The 20,589-nt window shown below is 34.0% G+C and overlaps 1 protein-coding gene across 6 annotated transcripts in view; it reads right to left on the reverse strand.

Annotated features, from left to right (window-relative positions):
- Nucleotides 1-20,589, reverse strand: part of CCSER1 (coiled-coil serine rich protein 1) — an 855,904-nt gene that overhangs the window by 323,166 nt on the left and 512,149 nt on the right. For 5 of the 6 annotated variants that reach the window (XM_042984180.1, XM_042984181.1, XM_007074680.2 and 2 more), the window contains one exon: nt 13,834-13,911. In XM_042984180.1, the coding sequence (XP_042840114.1) occupies nt 13,834-13,911 (78 nt within the window). Of the gene's footprint in view, nt 1-11,288; nt 11,874-13,833; nt 13,912-20,589 lie in introns of those variants that run through there. The other variant, XM_042984183.1, reaches the window with a different exon arrangement.

Genomic DNA, 20,589 nt, shown 5'->3' on the forward strand with positions numbered 1-20,589 from the left:
GATTACATTAATTTTAACAGGATAAAACAATTGAGAAGGAATTTGGTGTTAATTGAAAGGTTTTTTTCACCATTTGTTTAATAACTCGCTCATTTCATCTATTATAATTGGCATATACTGATTCTATACTAGGCACTGAAATGTGGAATATAAAGAATATAAATACGGTATCTGCATTTATAAACATCTACTTCTATTGGGAAAGAATTGGATGTAGTGTGAGAAAGATTTGACAGGCCATTGCTGGTTTTTAAGATGGAAGGAAGGAATGAGCCAAGGAATGCAGGCAAAGTTTAGAATCTCAAAAGAGCAAGTAAAAGCACTAGCTCCTGGAGCTTCCAGAAAGAAGCCAACTCTCCGAGAACTCTTTGATGTCAGTTCAGGGAGACCTAGTTTTGATTTCTGAGTTCCAAAACTATAGCATACTAAATGTTCATTTTTTTTTTTTTTAGTTTGTGTTGTTATAGCAGCGATATTAAACCAATACACTGTAACTTTTTAATAAATAATGATTAGATAAATACAAATGAATGGATCTTTTGGTATATATTTATGATAGCCTAGATCTCCTATAAACTCTATTATTTCAATATGAGTACAAGCAATTTTCACTTATTTGGGGGCATGTATAGATGTAGGGAATCAGTGATACCGTATGATAGGAAAGTTCTTATTTCTTGTAATTTACACTTGATTAGTACCATTTGATATTCTAGGAATTGGCCAATTTCAGATAAAGTTCAGAACCCATTCTATGGAAATCCAGCTCAGAAAACATCAACATTTCTTCATTTTGTATCTTACTATCTACTCAACTTGCTATGATCTGTATATTTGTATCCCTCCAAACTTCATATGTTAAAATCCTAACACACTAACGTGGTAATATTAGAAGGGGGGAATGTTTGGGAGGTGATTAGGTCATGAAGCCAGAGCCCTCATGAATGCAAAGTATGCCCTGATAACAGATTTCCCAGAGAGCTCCCCTGCCCCTTCTACCATGTGAGGTTATAGTGAAAAGACAAAAAGATGGCTGTCTAGGAAGTGGGTCCTCATCAGACATTAAATCTACTGGTGCTTTGCTCTTGAATTTGCCAATCTCCAGAACTGTGAGAATTAAACTTCTGTTGTTCATAAGCTTCCCAGTTTATGATATTTTGTTAGAGCAGGCCAAACAGACCAAGATACAACTCTTGCTTACCTCCTATACTTCAATGCCTACTGAAGTAGTCTAAGTTCTTTATAAAACATATAATGTCCTTCATACCAAACAACTTTGTCATTACCACATGGGAAACAACACTACTGATGATTTACAATTTCTAGACCCTCAGGGCCTAGCTTGAGACCTTAGCTCTTACTTCTCTCTTAGCTCAGATTGCATGACACTTCCCTATTCTCAACTCCATCTTTGCACTTGTGAAATACTTTGCACTTTTCCAAGTCATGTCCCCATACAAACAGCACTATGATTTTCTGTAGCTGTCTCTAGCCAGAATAAAATATTTCTGCTCCAAGACCTCTGCATAAGCTTTTACACATAGCGGCATCTCAATGAATGGTATTAATTGTTCTGAATGACTCACCACATTCAGGAACGTAACAAAAATAGTGATAGATGACAAAAATAGTGACAGATAATATTACCAAGTGACTAAAGCCCATAAGAAAGAGCAGGAAAGAGAAGGAGAGAAATGGATAATGTTAATAAGAGGACAGACCGCTGTCAGCTTTATTCCTGTGGGTATTATTAACAGAAAGTATGACCAATTTCTCTAAACCCACTAAGCCACCCAGGGGCTGACCAATTTCTCTTTATCATGGTGTGGCAACTGGCATGGCTCCATTTTTCTACTTGGCTCTGTTGCCAAAGGTTCTATTGCCTTGCAAAGACACTTGAGGGAAAAAAGTGAGCTTAATTCCCCTACCCTTAATTTTGCTTCGACAATTCTGTTCAGCTTTTTAAAAACTTTCAGGCTCAAATACTGTTGCCAAATTCTTTCTTGTTCAGCAGGACCTAACTGCTCTAAATTAACCTTTATTCTTAATAAGAAATATGTGCAAAAATATTCTAATATAACAGGTTTAGCCAACTTCATAAGTGTTTGTCACAGCTCCTGACATAAGGATTTCCTATTAGATTTACCTGAGTAAAACAGATTACCTGAGAAAAAGGACATGTCTAATACAGATATAAGCTGACTGCTGATAATGCAGGGACTTAAAAGAAAGCAGACCATTTTCTTAGCTGAGAATCTGACATCAACAGTACTCAGAATATTCAAATTGCATCTATCCTCCCAATTATTGCTATTAAGCTGCTGATTAGAGTCTAATACATCCATCTGGCGATTGTTTACCTTCCGGTTTTCTGTGCTATGAAGCAGCCACTATCCAAAGGGATACAAGTACATTTCTATGCAAACACATAGCACCTCTTCCATTTCTCTTTGGAATGCATTTTAAGGTGATGTTCATAAATTTCTCTATGCTATTAAGAATATTTTTACTATAGCAAGAGTAAACAGAATTTTCTGATTTTTCATATTTATCCAACTTTAAATTTGTGTCACCAATATTTTTCCTGCAAAATTACTATACATAAGTTATGCAAAATTATTTATATGTAGTATGAAAACTGTACTGAAGAAATGCTCAATCTGTGATATAAAAACCTCAAAACAGAGTTTTTGCTTATTTTACTCATGTTATTGCATCTATCAGCATGGCTACTTAACACCTCTATATAGTATAATTAAAACAATGGATGAACAATGTCTTAAAAAAACATTTTAAGTCTAATATTCTCCAGTTTCATGTAGTTACCAAAGATAATGCAACCATTTCTAAATTATTTGATGTACAGTAGAATTCATTACACTTAATTCCATGTACATTTGACAGTCGCAATTGCCCATTTATATGATTCAACTTCTAAAATTTGTTTGTTAAACAAGTAGACAATTCCACAGTAGAGCAGATGAAAGTACTTGCTAGATAAACTAAACTCATTTTGTCCACTTTTGATAGCTTCTCATATTCAGGGTCCGTCTCAAATGGGCATACTAATAATGAATCATAGTCTCTGAATTTTATCTTGATTGCTAACTCCTTAAAGAAAAAACGTGTTACAGCATACTTCACACTTACAGGTAAACTCTGAAGTAATGCTAGAGATTATATATAAAAACAACAAATATAAGTATTTATGATCCAGTGTATATAGGAAATGGTAATAATTGGGCTAAGAAATAAACACTGCATGTGCTATAAATGAGATCAGTTGCTTAAGTTATCATTATCCTAAATACAGTGTTTATCTTAAGCTAATTCCAAATCTGATATCTGCATCAGATGTAAAAAGAGATTGTTTTAATACTGGTGTGCACAGCAATGATTGCCACCTCTGCTATTATCTTACATTAAGATTTTCTACATACTCAGGACCAATAGGTGCTGAAGAAAACAGCACCAACCACATGTTGACTTCAACTGTTTCAAACAAAATTGTCCTGGCATCTTGCTGGCAAAGAGAACAAATGTTTCAGGGATGCCAATCTTCTCTGAGGTGGATTCCCAAACCAAAGTTGAACTTATAATGACTCAGTTTTTTTTTCTTCAGTATTTATTTTGAAGAGAGAGAGAGAGAGACAGAGCACAAGCAGGGGAGGGGCAATGAGAGAGCGAGACACAGAATCCGAAGCAGGCTCCATGCTCATGAACTGTGAGGTGACCTGAGCCAAAGTCCAATGCTTGACTGACTGAGCCACCCAGACACCCTAAGCTTCTTAAAATTTATTTTCTTTCCAGAAATAGAAGGTCATTTTTTATTTTTCAAACCTTCAAGGCTTTTACTGGCTTTAGGATTTTCCCACAGTAGTTCAACATCTTTTTTTAATGTGCAAAGGAATCCAGAATATCTTCGCATGTTCTGCACCTGAATTCTATCCTGCCATGTTCTAAATTCAGACTTTTTCCTATAGAATTCCTACTCTTGCAAGTTATGAAATACAATCCAAATCTATGTATCTTGTAGTTTTCTGAAGTTCTGTTTAACTCAACGGTATAGAAAGTGGATCTTTGAATTCAATTATCCAAGATCACCTTTAACAGATGCTCAGTAGATCTTGTCCACTAAGTACATCAAAGGAATTCTTTGACTAGAGTAAGCAGAGTAAAGCCCAATGCTCTGAAAGAAGGCATTAACAACAACAACAACAACAACAAAAGTCTTATATCAGTACAACTTGGAGAACTCAAAAAATCTAAGGCACCAATAACTCAGTGAGATTTAAATTAAAGAAATAAAATGGATGTGTGAGCTGGAGATGGAGTGGGACGTATGTCATGGATTTTAGCATGTATTAATGTTGACAAGTTCTGCATCTTGTACATGACTTCCTGAAATCATCTGGACAGTGTGTGAGCAAGATCTGGACAGCAATATGAAGCTAGTATGCAACATAAAATTATTTGCTTATTTTTTTCCATTAAAATCTTTTTCCCGGAGGTTTAGTATGTCTGAGAGATAATGCATATCTTTTAACACAAATTAGACAAAATTTGTTTTGGCTTTAATTTATGTAAAAATAATTTTCTTTATCAGAATATAAAATTACCATTTTTCTTACTATTAGAGCATTCATCCTGTATTAGTAATACGGTCTTCAAAAGCCAAATAATAGGTATAATAGTCATTTAAAATGCATCTGGACAGAACTTGAAGGAAAAAAGTTAACACAAAATAATATGTGTACAGTATATTTATATAATATAATGTAGAGAGTATTGTTTGGTAGTTGTTATTTCAATTTAAATTTTACTGTCAGTATTTATAATCAGGAATTCAGTAACTATTTCTCTAACACCATGATTCTTTGATATTCTCAACCATAATATTTTAAGGACTCTAAGTTTATTCAAATATGGAGACAATTGAGTAAAGTTCCCAATTTAATGGAAATTAAAATAGCATTGGAAAATATATTCAAAGAAGTACACTGGTGAATATATTTAAACATTTAAGGAAATCTCCTATTTCCTTCTACATTTCCTCAATCCCAAACTCCTTACACCTGAGAATTTAACAGAGCTGAAAACTGATACATAAAAGACTGTCACACATCATTTTTATTCAGTGTAATTGATTAAAATTGCTATACATTTTTGGCATTCTCCTTCAAGAGATACAGTTTATTTTCCCTTCACTTAAGTCAAGTTGGCCCTGTATGCAAAAAACAGTTAACATAGCAGTCTTTATTCTGTTTATCTGTTATGGGGTGAATTGTGTCTTCCTGAAATTCCTATGTTGAACTTCCAATTCCCAGTACCTCAGAACATAACCATATTTGGAGATAAGGTCTTTAAAGAGATGATTAAGTTAAAATGAGGCCATTTGGATGAGACCTAATTCAATACGGCTGCTGTCACTATAAGAAGACAAGGGATACCAAGGAAGTGCATCGACAGAGAAAAGGCCATATGAAAACATAATGAGTGAAGGCCATCTGCAAACCAAGGAGAGAGCCTAACCTAAAACCAACCCTACCAGCACCTTGACCTTAAAATCCAGCCTTCAACGACACCCAAAAAACAAATAATTAAAACATCGACAGAAGACATCAACAGACATTTCTCCAAAGGGGACATACAGATGGCCAAGAGACACATGAAAAGATGTTCATCATCACTTACCATCAGGGAAATGCAAATATAAACTACAGTAAACATTATACCTGTCAGAACAGCTAAAATCAGTAATACAAGAAACAACAGGAGAGGATAAGGAGAAAAAAGAACACTCTTGCACTGTTGATGGGAGTGCAAATTGGTGCAGCCACTGTGGAAAACAGTATGGAGGTCTTCAAGAAGTTAAAAACAGAATTACCTTATGATCCAGCAATTACATTATTGGGCATTTTCCTAAAGAATACAAAAGCACTAATTCAAAGGAATACATGCACCCCTATGATTATTGCAGCATTATATACAACAGCCATGATATGGAAGTGGCCCAAGTGTCTATGTATACATATATATATGTGTATATAAATATATATATATGTGTGTGTGTACATATATATGTGTGTATATATATGTATACACATAAATATATGTGTATGTGTATGTGTGTATATATACACATACACATATATATACACACATACACATATTACTCAGCCATAAAAAAAGAATGAAATCTTGCCATTCGCAGTGACATGGATGGACCTAGAGAGCATAATGCTGAGCAAAATAAGCCAGAGAAAGACAAAAACCATATGATTTCACTGATATGTGGAACTTAAGAAACAAAACAAATGAGCAAGAGGGGGAAAAAGAGTGACAAACCAAGAAACATACTCTTAATTATAGATGACAAACTGATGGTTAACAGAGGAGACTTGGGTGGGAGGTTGGGTTAAACAGGTGATGGGTATTAAGGAGTGCACTTGTTGTGATGAGCACCAGGTGATACATGGACGTGCTGAATCACTAAAACCTCACACTATGTTGGCTAACAGAAATTAAAATAAAAACTTACAAAGAAATAAAATTATCACCTTCAGAGCTGTGAGAAAATATATTAAAAATTCTTTTATCCACATAATTGTGGTATTTAGTTATGGCAGCCCTAGCAAACTAATATGCTATCCTTAGAAAGATTTACTTTCAAGGTTGGCCACTGGTTGGCTTCTGAGCACCTGACTGGTAACCAGCACCCCATATTGATATCAAACTTTCCATAATTAATAAGAGTGCCTGTTATATGCCTGAAAGTAACACTGCAAGTCAATTATACTTCAATAATAAAAAAAGTAATAAGAGTGGCTCACTGTGCCTAAGTAATTTATATAAACAATATTGTTAACGCTTAACACCTGATTTCTTTCTAGAAGTTTAGACTTTCTGCTCTAGGTACAGGGTTCCTATGTGAGTCTTTGGAGGCTGAATTGCTAGTGGGCTTTATTGGGTAGAACTATCATATACATTGCTGGGAGAAATGTGTGTGTGCTCTTTATGACGACATACTGGATTCTGTGAGTCCTTTTTTTTTTTTTTAATGTTTATTTTTGAGAGAGAGGGAGAGAGAAAGAGATAGCAAGGGAGGGGCAGAAAGAGAGGGAGAAACAGGATCTGAAGCAGGCTCCAGGCTCTGAGCTGTCAGCACACAGCCCTTTGTGGGGTTTGAATCCACGAACCACGAGATCATGACCTGAGCCAAAGTTGGACGCTTAACTGGCTGAGCCACCCAGGTGCTCCTGAATTCTGAGTCCTTCTAATAAACATCTGAATGCTGGGGTAGCTTCAGGGACCACTGACACACCATGTGACTGCTTAACCAAAAGAAAGATGTGGAGGTAAAGCGGTATGTATCTTTGTCTTTTCCATAATTGGCCTGGCAGCTTCCACTTCTTAGAACATTCACTATGGGGGAAGTCAGCTTTCATGTAATCTAACTAATCTAAAATATTGTGGGGAAATGCTGTGAGAAAACTCAAGTTAATCCATAAGGAGTCATCTTGGGTATCTACTCCACTTGAGCCTTCAGATAACTCCATTATCCACTTACTTCTTACTGTACCCACTTGTAAAACCTCAAATAAGAACTGTCTAGGTAAGTTTAGTCAACCCGGAAAATCATAAACAGCAATAAGAAATTATTATTTTAGGCTGCCAACTTTTGAATGGTTTATTACACAGAAATAGATAACTAAAAATAAAGAGAAAGAAAGAAAGAAAGAAAGAAAATAAATCATTTTATTTTTAAGTTATCAAAAATAATGGCTTAAAACATGCACATTAATAATAGGTCTCTTAAAATTTATTACCATTAGGAAAACATTTGGTGCTATTTTTTGTATTTAAAATTATTACTATATCATAAGCACATTCCTTAAATATATAATCACAGCGTGATTTTGTCTTCAAAATTTATCAGCTATCCTTTGGAAAAAAAGTTTTCTTTCCTGCTTATTTCTTCCACTAAACATCAAGGAATCATATTTCTGTCCCACAACTATTGATCTTAGAATCTACCTCAAATTATAAGTCTAGCTTTACTTGTATGGTTTTCAGTTATCTGGAAGAAAAATAAAGATTACTAGAAATTAGTATTCCCTAAAAGATAGAATATTAGCCACGGTAAAAGTGACATTATTTGCCATCTCTTATTTAATCCATCTGCCTTACTACTAAGGCAGTTACTAACATAATTAAACCAAAACAATAAACAAATAAGATTTCATTAATCTTTACATTATGATATCTACTTATTTGAAACATCAGAAAAAGCAAAATAAATAAAACTAGAGTGATGTAGAGAAAATAGAATCAGGGATAATATTTGACATTGATCTTTTTTGATATCTATACCATTAAATCCTGCAGATTCACATTTAAAACATGTCCAAAATCCCACCAGTGCTTATTACCCTCTCAACTTTTACTCCAGTTTAATCTGCCATCATCTCTCACCTACAGGGGCGTTGACGTCCTTCTACCATATCTCCAAAGTCAAAGTAATAGTTTTAAAATAAAGTCTAACTCTGCCATTCCTTTTTTTGCAAACACTTTAATGGTTTCCCATCTCATGTAAAGCAAGACCTTGAGTCTTTACTGTAGCCTACAAGGCCTTTCATGATCTGGTTTCTCTCTGACTTGATCCCTTACTATTTGCCCCCTCAGTCACTCTGCTCCAACCACATGGCCCTCTTATTGATCCTGAAAAGGCCAAGAGTTCCACTGCATAGCTTTTGCACTGTTCTCAAGCCTCTTCCCATAGACAAGTGGTACTCCCTTTCTTCCTTATGGTCTCTGCTAAAATATTCCCGAATCAGAATGGCCTTCTTGGACCATTCATTTTGAAACAGTATCATACTTTAGAGTTACTTTCTATTCTCCAAACCCTGCTTTATTCTTCATCATAGTATTTAACATCCCTATCTGACACATTATATATTTATTTTTTTATTGTCTATCCCTCCTCACTAGAACCCAAATACCATGAAAGCAGGAATTTAGTCTGTGTTATCTGCATTGAAATACCAGTGCCTACAATATTATCAAGCACAACTCAGTAAATTGATTCACGAAGGAAGGAAGGAAGGAAGGAAGGGAGGAAGGAAGGAAGGAAGGAAGGAAGGAATCTATGACACAAAAAAAATTTGCAGAAATTCAGAATATACCATTTGGGGCTATTTTTGGGACATGAAAAAAAAGTAATTTCCAGCAATAAGAGAGGCCATTATACTCACTCAATGAGAAACAACAGCAATAAACACACACAATCCCAAATATACAAGATATACAACAGATGACGTTGGGAAGGTCATGCCACTATCTGACTCCTCCTTCCTGGAGTCTCCAAATGTGTTCTTTTCCATTATGTTATCAGACAAAATAAACTGGCCTACTTGGTATACTGACAAAGAGTAAAACATCAACAGTACTTTGTTTGCAATGTGTCTTTTTTCCAGTATCCAATGTGATGAACAATGTTCCTTCAGCAGAGTTTGCATTTAGGAGGTTACCAGGTTACCTCTTGTGGTGGTTTGGGAAATTAAAGAAAATACACTACAGTGCATTCCCGATTAAAAAAAAAAAAAAAAGATACCATATATCTTTATGGTTACAGAACCACTAATTATGTATTTCTTTTTTCCAAGTAATGTGTTATTATATTTAACATTTTTCCCTTAAGACAGATTATTGTATTTACTCCTTCTCCCTCATAATTAATGAGCATTTCCATTAATTATTTTTCATATAAGGAATCTGATATATGAGTTTATCTGAATACTCAAGGGTAGAAAATAAATAGCATGACTTCTAGAAATGAATATTAAATACTATTCTTCAGCAAAGTAAAGAATTTATGTTCAAAGCACGTTACTACTCTCACATTTGGAAATAAAGGACAAGAGATTAAGTGGAAATAATTCTGCTTCATGTTATTTATAAAATACAGAACCTCTTGCCTTAAACTTAGAAATATTTGTTCTACAAAACAAATAGTTAATATATATACTTCATACTATGCATTATTTGAAACACTTTCTATTTATTAACTTGTTGAATGTTATAAAAATGCAATGAAGAAAAATTTGTTGTTGTTCCCACTTGGTAGATGGGAAAATCAAGACACCAGGTAACAGGCTCAAGGTCATATAGTTAGAAAGTATCGGAACTGAGATCTGATCCCAGGTAATTTCCTAACTAGACTAAGATTGCCTCTAATGTTCTCAACTCTCCTTTTCTGCTCTCTTAAAAATAAACACTGCTTTTAAAGTAGAAATCAATGATCATTATAGAAACTGTAGACAAACAAATTTAAAGAATAATTCATCCAAATAGTTGATAAGTGTATTTTCTGGGACTATTTTTTTTTCTACACACTATTTATATAAGTGAGAAAAAACTATGTTTATTACTACATGTTACTAAATCCTGAGTTTAGGCTCTAAAGTCAAGGGGAGTTAGCATCATTTCTTCTCCGAATATCCCAGCACTGCATGACAAGATTAATTTTTTAAGACATTAATTTATTTCTGTAATTCCATCTCTCTGACGTTTGGTTCAATAATGTGGCTCTATGTTTCTCAAAGTAAGGTCTGTGTGAGGTAAGAAAAATCTTCAGACAGTTCAGACAATTACTTTCCTCAATTCTGTTTCTAAAAAGTACATTGAGAAGATTTAGGCCCTGGCTGATTAAACAAAAGAGGAAAATCCCCAAGGGAAATTTGAAAAAAAAAAAAAAAAAAGGGAAATTCTCTAGTCTAGACTAAATGGTGATTTCTGAGGATAAAAGGAATCTAAGAATTTTGGATTTCACAAGGAGAGGAGACTCGGGAAATATACCAGCACCACTCTGGGTCAGCTCCTGGAGAAGGTGGCTGGGCCTTAGAGAGGGTGGCTGTATTGTATGTTCTAGGCATTGGATATCCAATCTCATTAGACACTTCAGGAACCCAAGTATCACAGAAAAGCATCACTTAATGGGCCAAGAATGGCAATGAGTAAACTGTGTTTATATTTGGATTTTGAAGATTGAAGAATGGAGGGTATTCTTTAATGCCTTTGTGCATTCTTGAAGCAGAGTGTAAAGAAAAATAAAGTTGAATTCATTTCTAGCCATTGAATTTATCACAGGGTAAGAATAAAGGCACACAGGAGGATAATACCTTTTGCTAAAATATCTAATTAAAGAAAAGATGCTTTTCTTTTGGAGAAAAAAGGAACTAAAATCTAGTGATCACACTTCATTAGAGTATAAATAAATTTTTAAATACGGAATAAGTGTGGTTGACAAAAGAAACATGGCCCATAATAAAGTGTACTCTTATGGAGGGGTCACTAGCAGTGAGCCAGCTTCAGCTTCAAGACTGTTAGTTCTGGGAATGGACTGAGGCTGCTAATAACTGTGTACTTACAAATAAATTAAAAGGATCATCTTATGAAAGAACAGTATTGTTTTCCGACCCCAAGGCATTCGGTGTGGAATTATCTATCTGAGCCAAGAAAGGAGGTAGGGTAGATTGGAAGTAATTAGATGGTTGAGAGAAATCAAGAATGGCAGATGAAAAAAAGGTAGAATAGGCTGGAATGGACATATCAAAGTTAATGTCAACTTGGTTCAATGTTATTCTATAAAAAGAAACATAAACATTGTAATTTACAGTTAAGCAGCCTATTCTCTCTCTCTGTCTCTCTTTTCTCAAATCACACTCTCAGATGAGTGATCTTGAAATTTTATAATTCTATTATGGTTATTTGATAAAATATTATTCCCACCCATGCAAAATTAGTTATACCTTGGCCCTTCCATAATGATGCTGTGGTAGGTAACAGACGGCTTGTGTATGTAACCCTGAATGCTTTATTAAAAACAAAAACAAAACAAAACCAGAGATTATACATTTACCTATTGTTTTCAAATGTATACCCATAATAGTTGTCTGCACAATCATGTAAACCTAGAATCCTAGAAATATCTCAGCATCAAGAGTGTGACTGGGAAGTCTATGAGTTTACTGTAGTGTACATAGAGAATTGTGCATATCATACATCTTTTTCTATGAAGGGATACTCTCAAATGCTTTCATGCCCAGACATGACTACAATAAGGAATGATGAGAACAGTGGTGAATAAGCAAATGCAGGAGCTTTATTTCATAATTTCAAACTCTAATTTTAGACACTTTTAAATATTAGAGGATGTTTTTTATATATGATGAAATAATACATATAATATTCCTTTCACAAAAGAAGTAAATTAAGAGGCACTATAACTACATTGGCTACCAAAAGCTAATATTATATATTATAAGCACTTAGAAGTTTTAATTGCTTATAAAACCACTTACACGCATTAACATGGGAACACTATTGATCTCTTAGAAGCAGTCGAGAAACTAACTAAAATAATTATATTTATATTAGCTTTGTGTCAGCACATTTTGGAATATATCTGGCCTTTTCTTTTACCTCCATTAAAAAATACATTAATTTTCAAGGAGTATAGTCATTATCAATATATTAAAAAGAGAAAATGGTTTCTAGTAATGCTTTGAGAATTCAATTAAAATCTTGTTAAAGATATGATTCTTCCGTAAATTTGTCCCATATGCCATAAGATGGAAACATTAAGTAACACTAAACTTTGAAGTGTTAGCATTTTCTTCTTTGTCAGAGAATAATAAAGATTTCTCAATAAACAATGTAATCAGAATACTAAACAGTATTTAACCATTCTCTGATATAAAACCTTTTAATTATTATTGCCCATCATTAAGATACAAAGCATCTATAATTAGAAAGCTAAAAACACGCAATGAAATTCATAGCTTTCTATTATTTTCATTTTAACAATACAGCAAATACTTAGTGTATGGAAATCAATGGCAGCCACTGTACTAGGTATAAGCAATATGAAGTTGAGTAAGTTATACTTTTCACATGAAAAAGAAAAAAAACACAATAACATTTTATGATAAAATCCAAAAATCATGAAAATCATAACACATCCCAAAATGTACATCTACCAGTCTTTAAACCAAATTAAACTGAAACTATTGCATGTAAGTGTAAAATCCCAACCTTCCGAGTGTTTTTTGCCATGATCTTAAGGATTGTCTTTCTTTATAACAATTTTGATGAAATTCAAACACCCTTGAAACAAACATAAAATAGCTGATATGCAAGCTTTGGTTTAAAGAGATACATCAAATCTTAAACAGCAAAACGAGAAAATGATGTCTCACTTATAATGCATATAGTCTCCCAAACTGAAGAATTCTACTAACCATACTGCTTAAAATATACATATTTTACATATTTACATATTTACTTAAATATTTTTAAAATATAATGTGTTCAGAGGAATGATTCCATATTTCAGTTTTTGATTTTGTTCATTTTTATTTGTAAAAATTGCATATTTCATTAATTATGACCTAGAGTCATCAATGAAAATTTAAACAGCAAATGAAAATTTAACTACTCAATGAGGGCGAAAGAATTCATTCTAAATTTATTGCTTAAATTAAGATATGCAAAAGATTTGAAACCTCTAATTCATGTGACATCAAACTATTATAAAGAAATCCCTATTTGTTACATGCAAAGCAAATGATGTGTTCTATAAAGTATGAACTTTTACTCCAAATCTTGACTTTCCTTTACCAACCAAAATGACAACAGAACAAAAACAAAGATTTTACCATTTGAAATTAGATCATTATATTAAAGCAGTTCACCTTATCTAAACCATGAACTATTTTATTATACTAAAAATATCATAATTTTTAAAATTAATTAATTATTTATTTATTTTACCTTGAAAGGCAAGGGCTCTTCAGTAAGAGGACTAACAGGAAGTGAAGCTGTGCTACTTGCTGGGCTCATATCGGCACTCTGCAAGGAAAACACAATTTAATCAAAAAGATACATTTTAGAGGGACCTCTGGGTGGCTCAGTCATTTGAAGACCCTGACTCTTACTTTCTGCTCAGGTCATGATCTCATGGTTTGTGAGATCCACCCCCCACATCTGGCTCTGAGCTGACAGCTGGGGAGCCTGCTTGGGATTCTCTCTCTCTCCCTCCCTGGTTCATGGAACACGCTCAAGCAGTGCACGCTCTCTCAAAATAAATAAACAACATTAAATAAAGATGCATTTGGGTAGTTATTTTTGTTATTTCTAATTTAAAATAAAATCCCTCCTCATAGAAAAAAATAAATTACATATGGGCGTAGAAAAATCTGAATGATTATTATATACTGAATCATTCCTCATTTAATAATAGTTATCTGAAAAAATTAGTCTAATTATGACTTCTTAATGTACATTCCAAGAGAATTTTATTAAATACAATGATCATCTTTTGTGCTAGGGCAGTATTTGAAAGTATATTTGCTTACTTTAGATTTTTACCTTTTTTTGAAAGTTACACTATATCTGTGATGATTTACTATGTTGCTATTTGATGTCTTCCAGGATGATTTTCAAATGTTATTTTTAAAAGTATTTTCATTTTGGGGCACCTAGGTGGCTCAGTCGGTTGTGTCCGACTTCGGCTCAGGTCATGATCTCGCAGTTTGTGAGTTCAAGCCCCACGTTGGGCTCTATGCTGACAGCTCAGAGCCTGGAGCCTGCTTCGGATTCTGTGTCTCCCTCACTCTCAGCCCCTCCCCCACTTGTGCTCTGCCTCCCTCTGTCTCTCAAAAATGAATAAATGTAAACGAAAATAAAAAAAATAAAAGTATTTTCACTTTTATTTAATGAAGATTTAAATAATTGTATCCAGTTTTTATTCATTATGAAAACGGTATCTGTCATCAAGCTGCAAAGCAAAATCAAGAAGTATTACATTTTTAAATTCCCATATTCATAGCCCCTGAAATTTTACAATCTTTCTTATATACTGCTAAACAAACAAACAAACAAACAAACAAAGTGTTTGAATAAAGGATTTATGCAAAAAGAGAATTATTGGAATGTTGATAATGTTGTTCTTTTAGTCCTGTAAAAATGTAATCAATTAACATTTCTTAAATAAGAAGAAATGTTTTTAGCCCCCCCCCGCAAGCTTATCACTACTTTTTCTAATAAAAGAATGAAAAAATACTGATAATAGGGAGCAACAGAAGTTATGTTACTATACCCTTAACTCACTCTCTCAGGGTAATTATTCCATTTAAGTAGATAAGCAAATAAAACACTGAAAAGAATGCACAGCAACATTTTCCAGCTTGGTTACCAACTGTGCATGCACTCAAATACAGAACATTTTGTAGTAAAGATTAAAGCAAAAGAACAGATTAATTTTGATTGTGATACAGGAATAAGCATACAAGTTTGGCTGACTTAAGTTCCAAAAAAGAACATGTTCAAAGACAAGATGCTGCAACTATTACAATTCTTAGAGTCTCTTTCCACTCATGAGATCATTTTCAATTCATATGATTCAGGTGTACCATAAATTGGATACATTTAAAATATCCTTCAAGTGGTATTATTTCTGACTCTAGTTCAGCAGCAATGTGTAAGAACTATAAACATAGGAACCAAGATATTCAGTATAATTTTTATACACCATGTACTGCACCTACTTCAGAAATTGATGTAAGACTGCACATTGACCTAAAATGTCTAACAGAGGATATTAGGTAAAAACCTGAACAATAATCTATTGAAGGAAGCAGGAAAATATATACACTAGATAACTGAAGTGAATTGACTACTGACTTAATTTCTAAATTTATTCAGAGCTTCTTGTCCGTTATTTGATCAAAATCAGGGAATATTCTGAAATGCTGACTTTCACTATCTGATTATATGATGTAATGGAGAAACAAAGGCTTTCTTAGGAATGAATTTACTGCAGGATTCTAAATTAAAAAAAAAAAAATGAAACATTTTTTTTTCCCCCGCACTAGAAAAAACAAGACTTGTGAACTGTTTCTCTCATTAGATTTCTCATGAGAAATTAATCAAGTAATAGAACACAGGTCATATACAGTTGAATTATCTGGTATTTCCCTGAACTATTGATACCCTGCAAAGCATATTAAAGTATCACGCCCTTAAAAACTCATATATTCAAAAGACAGAAGATGACATTCAGTTGTGAAAATTTAAACGCGTGTTATCACATTTTTGCAGATGGAAGATTTTTGAACTTCCATAAGAACATATGCCAAAATCAAGCTTCATGGTTAACTTCTTTTAGGGTTGAGGTCTCCAACAACTTCCCAGAAATAAAATGTGTCATTCTAAGCACTGTTGGAAAGCAGACTTCAAAATCTGCGTCATCTAACCTTGATTCTTTGAATGTCATTCTTAGAGAAAACTGTGTTCCTGCTTTAACTTTCAAATCCATCTTATAGTATGACACTTTAATTCTATTGCTCTTAGGGAATCTTGAGAAAAATGTTTTAAAAATACAAATCAATCTTATATAACATCTGCCATACTGCACTTAATTGTCAAGTGACCTGTAATTTAGATGCCATTCCAATTTGCTTACACTTTTAGATACTGTATCGGATATTATGGTATAAACCCTACAGATATAAATCTTATCCATACTCCATTCTTATCCGACCCAGTACAGAATGCACAAGATGTTCTTGATATAAGACATCTATCCTAATTCTAACAAGTGTCCTAAAACCCTGATTTTCTGGTTCTAAGTCCAATAGATACTTGCTTCTTTCCAACACTAGGGTGATTAAATAATATGAACTTAATATTTTTCCTGTACTCAAAATGTTTTGTCCACCCCAATTGGTAGACCTCCCTCACCCTTCTATTTCTACTGCATATATGCTAAGTTCTTTTTTTTTATTTTTCTCCAAATTGGGCTTAATGTTTAGTGTGACCTATAAGTTTAATAATAAAATCTAGACAAGACCTGTGAGACTATCAAAAATATTCTAGTGAATATCACCCTCTTCTCATGCATATTGTTCTCCAGAATTCTTTCTACTCATCTTGGTTTGAAGAAACTACTCACTTTGCTGTTGCTGTTTCCATTATATAAATCTCCTAACTTCACAAACTACCTCATCCCTCACCTCCAATTCATCTTTTTCTTTAAATCAACTTTACTGAAGTATAACATACCTATACTAAAATGCAACTTTTAAATGTGGTTATGTGACTTTTTGACAAATGTATACTAACAAAATCAAGATCTAGAACATTTTCATCACCTCAAACTGTTCCCTCATGCTCCTTTGCATTCAAATGGCACCCCGTTTCCTGGTCCTGGGCAACACTGATATGTTGTATCTCTATAGGTTAGTTTTGCCTTCCTCAGAATGTCACATAAATGGAAATGTACTTTATGAACTCTTTTACACCCAGTTCCTCTCATTCAGCAAAATGATTTTGAAATGCATCCTGTCATGCTGTTGCATATTTCAGGATCCATCCTTTTAAACGTCAGGTAGTATTTAAGGGCAAACCACAATTTGTCTATTCAATCACCTGTTGGTACAGTTTGAGTTGTCTCCAGGCTGGAACTATTAGCCATGCTGAACATTTGTGTGTACGTGTGTATGTGTATCTATCTATCTAATTTTTTTTTTAACGTTTATTTATTTTTGAGACAGAGAGAGACAGAGCATGAACAGGGGAGGGGCAGAGAGAGAGGGAGACACAGAATCTGAAACAGGCTCCAGGCTCTGAGCTGTCAGCACAGAGCCCGATGCGGGGCTCGAACTCATGGACCGCGAGATCATGACCTGAGCCGAAGTCGGACGCTTAACCGACCAAGCCACCCAGGCGCCTCTATCTATCTATCTATCTATCTATCTATCTATCTATCTATCTATCTATCTTTTTGGGGTCATACATTTTCACTTTTCTTGGATAAATACCTAACAGTGAAATTGCCTGGGTCCTGTGGTAAATTTATATCCATTATTAGGCCAATTTCATAACAAATTGACAAATATTCTCTAAAGGGGTTATAAAACATTGCACTTCAATTTGCACTGTATCTCACTAATATTGGTAGTATTAGTCTTTTTTTTTTTTTAACTTTAGCCATTCAAGGGATGTTTAATGGTAGCTCACTGTGGTTTTAACTTTCATTTCCATGGATAACTAATGATTTTGAACATCTTTCATGTGTTTGTTGACCATTAGTATATCTTGTTTTGTGAAGAGTCTGTTAAACTATTTCATCTATTTTTATTTTTGAGTGGGTTATTTGGATATAAATTATTTGTTGTATATGTGTATTATAAATATTTTCACACAGTTTCTGGCTTATTTCTTTGTTTTCTTAATACTGTCTTCAAAAGAACCAACGATTTCCATCTTATTTGTCTTTTTGTTTGTTTTGTTATGGTTTATACTTTTGGTGATTCACCTGAGAAACCTTGTTCAACTTCAAGTCCACAAATATATATATTTTTTTACTTATGTTTCCGGCTACTAAACTTTCAGTTCAAACGTCATGGCCAAAAAACAGCATAGTTAGTATTCTAATCTTTGAAAATGCTTTTGCAATTTCTTGTTGTACTAGAAACATCAAATAACATTAATACTTGTACACAATCTAGCAAAATACTTTCACAAAACTTAATTTGTATTTAGCAAGTTACCTCAAGCATTTAGCCAATTCACTCATTTGGTGGGAATCTGACAGTTAACAGTAGCTTCACATAGTTTAATTACAATAAGCAAAAACGTGGAGATATTATCTGCTTGTGGGTTTGTGGAGGGAAGAGAAGAAATCTTTGCTAACATACCGAAAATTTTAAATTAATACATGAGACTCTCATCAGAATTGGCGATTATGGAACTTCCTGGGCAGAGGAACTGGAGAAGGAGAGAGAAGTAAAGTTTTAGGTGGGAAGGATAATAGAAATGGCAAGAAAAGCAATGTGTCTATCATCTCGGAGACTGATGAGTTGACTCATCCTTGAGGAAAAAAGAGGGTGCAAGTAGAAATGGAAAAAGCTATTTTAAATAAAATTCTAAGCGGTAAGATGAGCAATATGACCTTCTTGTTCAAATTTCTCAATGGAATAAAAAATGATTTAAGCATCTAGAGAAGTTCTGCAAATACCATGCCTCTGTGGCATATTAAGAGCTGCGACATAAGAGGAAAACAATGGCAGGAGGCTGACTAGAACTTTCCTTGGGTCCTATGAGATGACTCTTAAATATACATATGAATTATCAAGGATAACTTACAAAAAGGCCAGAAGTAGCAAATTTCAGACTCAATGCAATTTTCAGACTCCAGTATCTGGTACCAGCTCTGACTAACAATCTAGTATCTACACTGACTATCAACACTGATGCCAGAATTACTTGAGATTATTGCTGATGGAAAAAATAAACGTACAAAAATAAGTACACAAAATATAAGTAGGGGTGCCTGGGTGGCTCAGATGGTTGAGCATCTGCCTCTTGATTTCGGCTCAGGTTATGATCTCACAGTTCGTGAGACTGAGCCCTGCTTTGGGCTCTGTGCTGACAGTGCAGAACCTGCTCCAGATTCTCTCCCTCACACTCTCTCTGTTCCTCTCCCGTTCTCACACACACACACACACACACACACACTCTCTCTCTCTCAAAAATAAATTTAAAAAAACCTTTAAAACAGCAACAACAACAAAAAACAAAATAGAAGTATATTAAACAGTATTTCTATTTTAAAAAATCCAGAAAATGAACAGTAGGGTTTACAAATTATAGCAGGTGTTCTTACCCAAATAATTAAAGAAACATATTGTTGCAATAATAACGACTTTCTCCCAGGTTAAATTTCAGACCACAATTTAGGGGAATGGTATATTATCTGTTACTATAAACAGTGCTTAAAATGTTTGGCTAGAAAATCTAATCACTCTCAACTGACACTGCTGAACTGTTAATGACCAAAGTGCACAGTTGAAGGCTTTAACTCAATATACTGTCACTAAAGAAATGGAGAGATTAAAGGATAAGAGACATCATTCATTAATACTTATTAAACCAGAAAAGAATGTTGATACTTTGAATGTCACATCTTCTTTAAGCTTCTACTATTTTATTACTTAAAAAATGAACTCACTGAAATAGCCTTGAAAAACAGTACTCTGTTCTTCCTTTTGACATGAAGTAATGAACTCTCAGCTCATTCAGAAATGATCTATACTTGATAGTATAGATGGCTATATAATTGTCAAGTCAGCCATTTATATAATAACATAAAAATTAAAATTAAAATTCAGGGTTGCCTGGGTGGCTCAGTTAAACATCCAACACTTGGTTTTGGCTCAGGTCATGATCTTGAAGTTTGTGGGTTTGAGCCCTGTGTCAGGCTCCGTGCTGATGGTATGGAGCTTGCTTGGGTTTCTCTTCTCTCCGTCTCTGCCCCTCCCTGCTAGCTCTCTCTCTCTCTCTCAAAATAAATATATAAATTTTATAATTTTCAAAAATTAAATTAAATTAAATTAAATTAAATTAAATTAAATTAAAATTCAATTTTGGGGGGCGCCTGGGTGGGTCAGTCGGTTGAGTGTCTGACTTCAGCTCAGGTCATGGTCTTGCGGTCTGTGGGTTTGAGCCCCGTGTCAGGCTCTGTGC

The sequence above is a fragment of the Panthera tigris genome, chromosome B1 (assembly GCF_018350195.1).
Source record: "Panthera tigris isolate Pti1 chromosome B1, P.tigris_Pti1_mat1.1, whole genome shotgun sequence".
Classification (NCBI taxonomy): domain Eukaryota; kingdom Metazoa; phylum Chordata; class Mammalia; order Carnivora; family Felidae; genus Panthera; species Panthera tigris.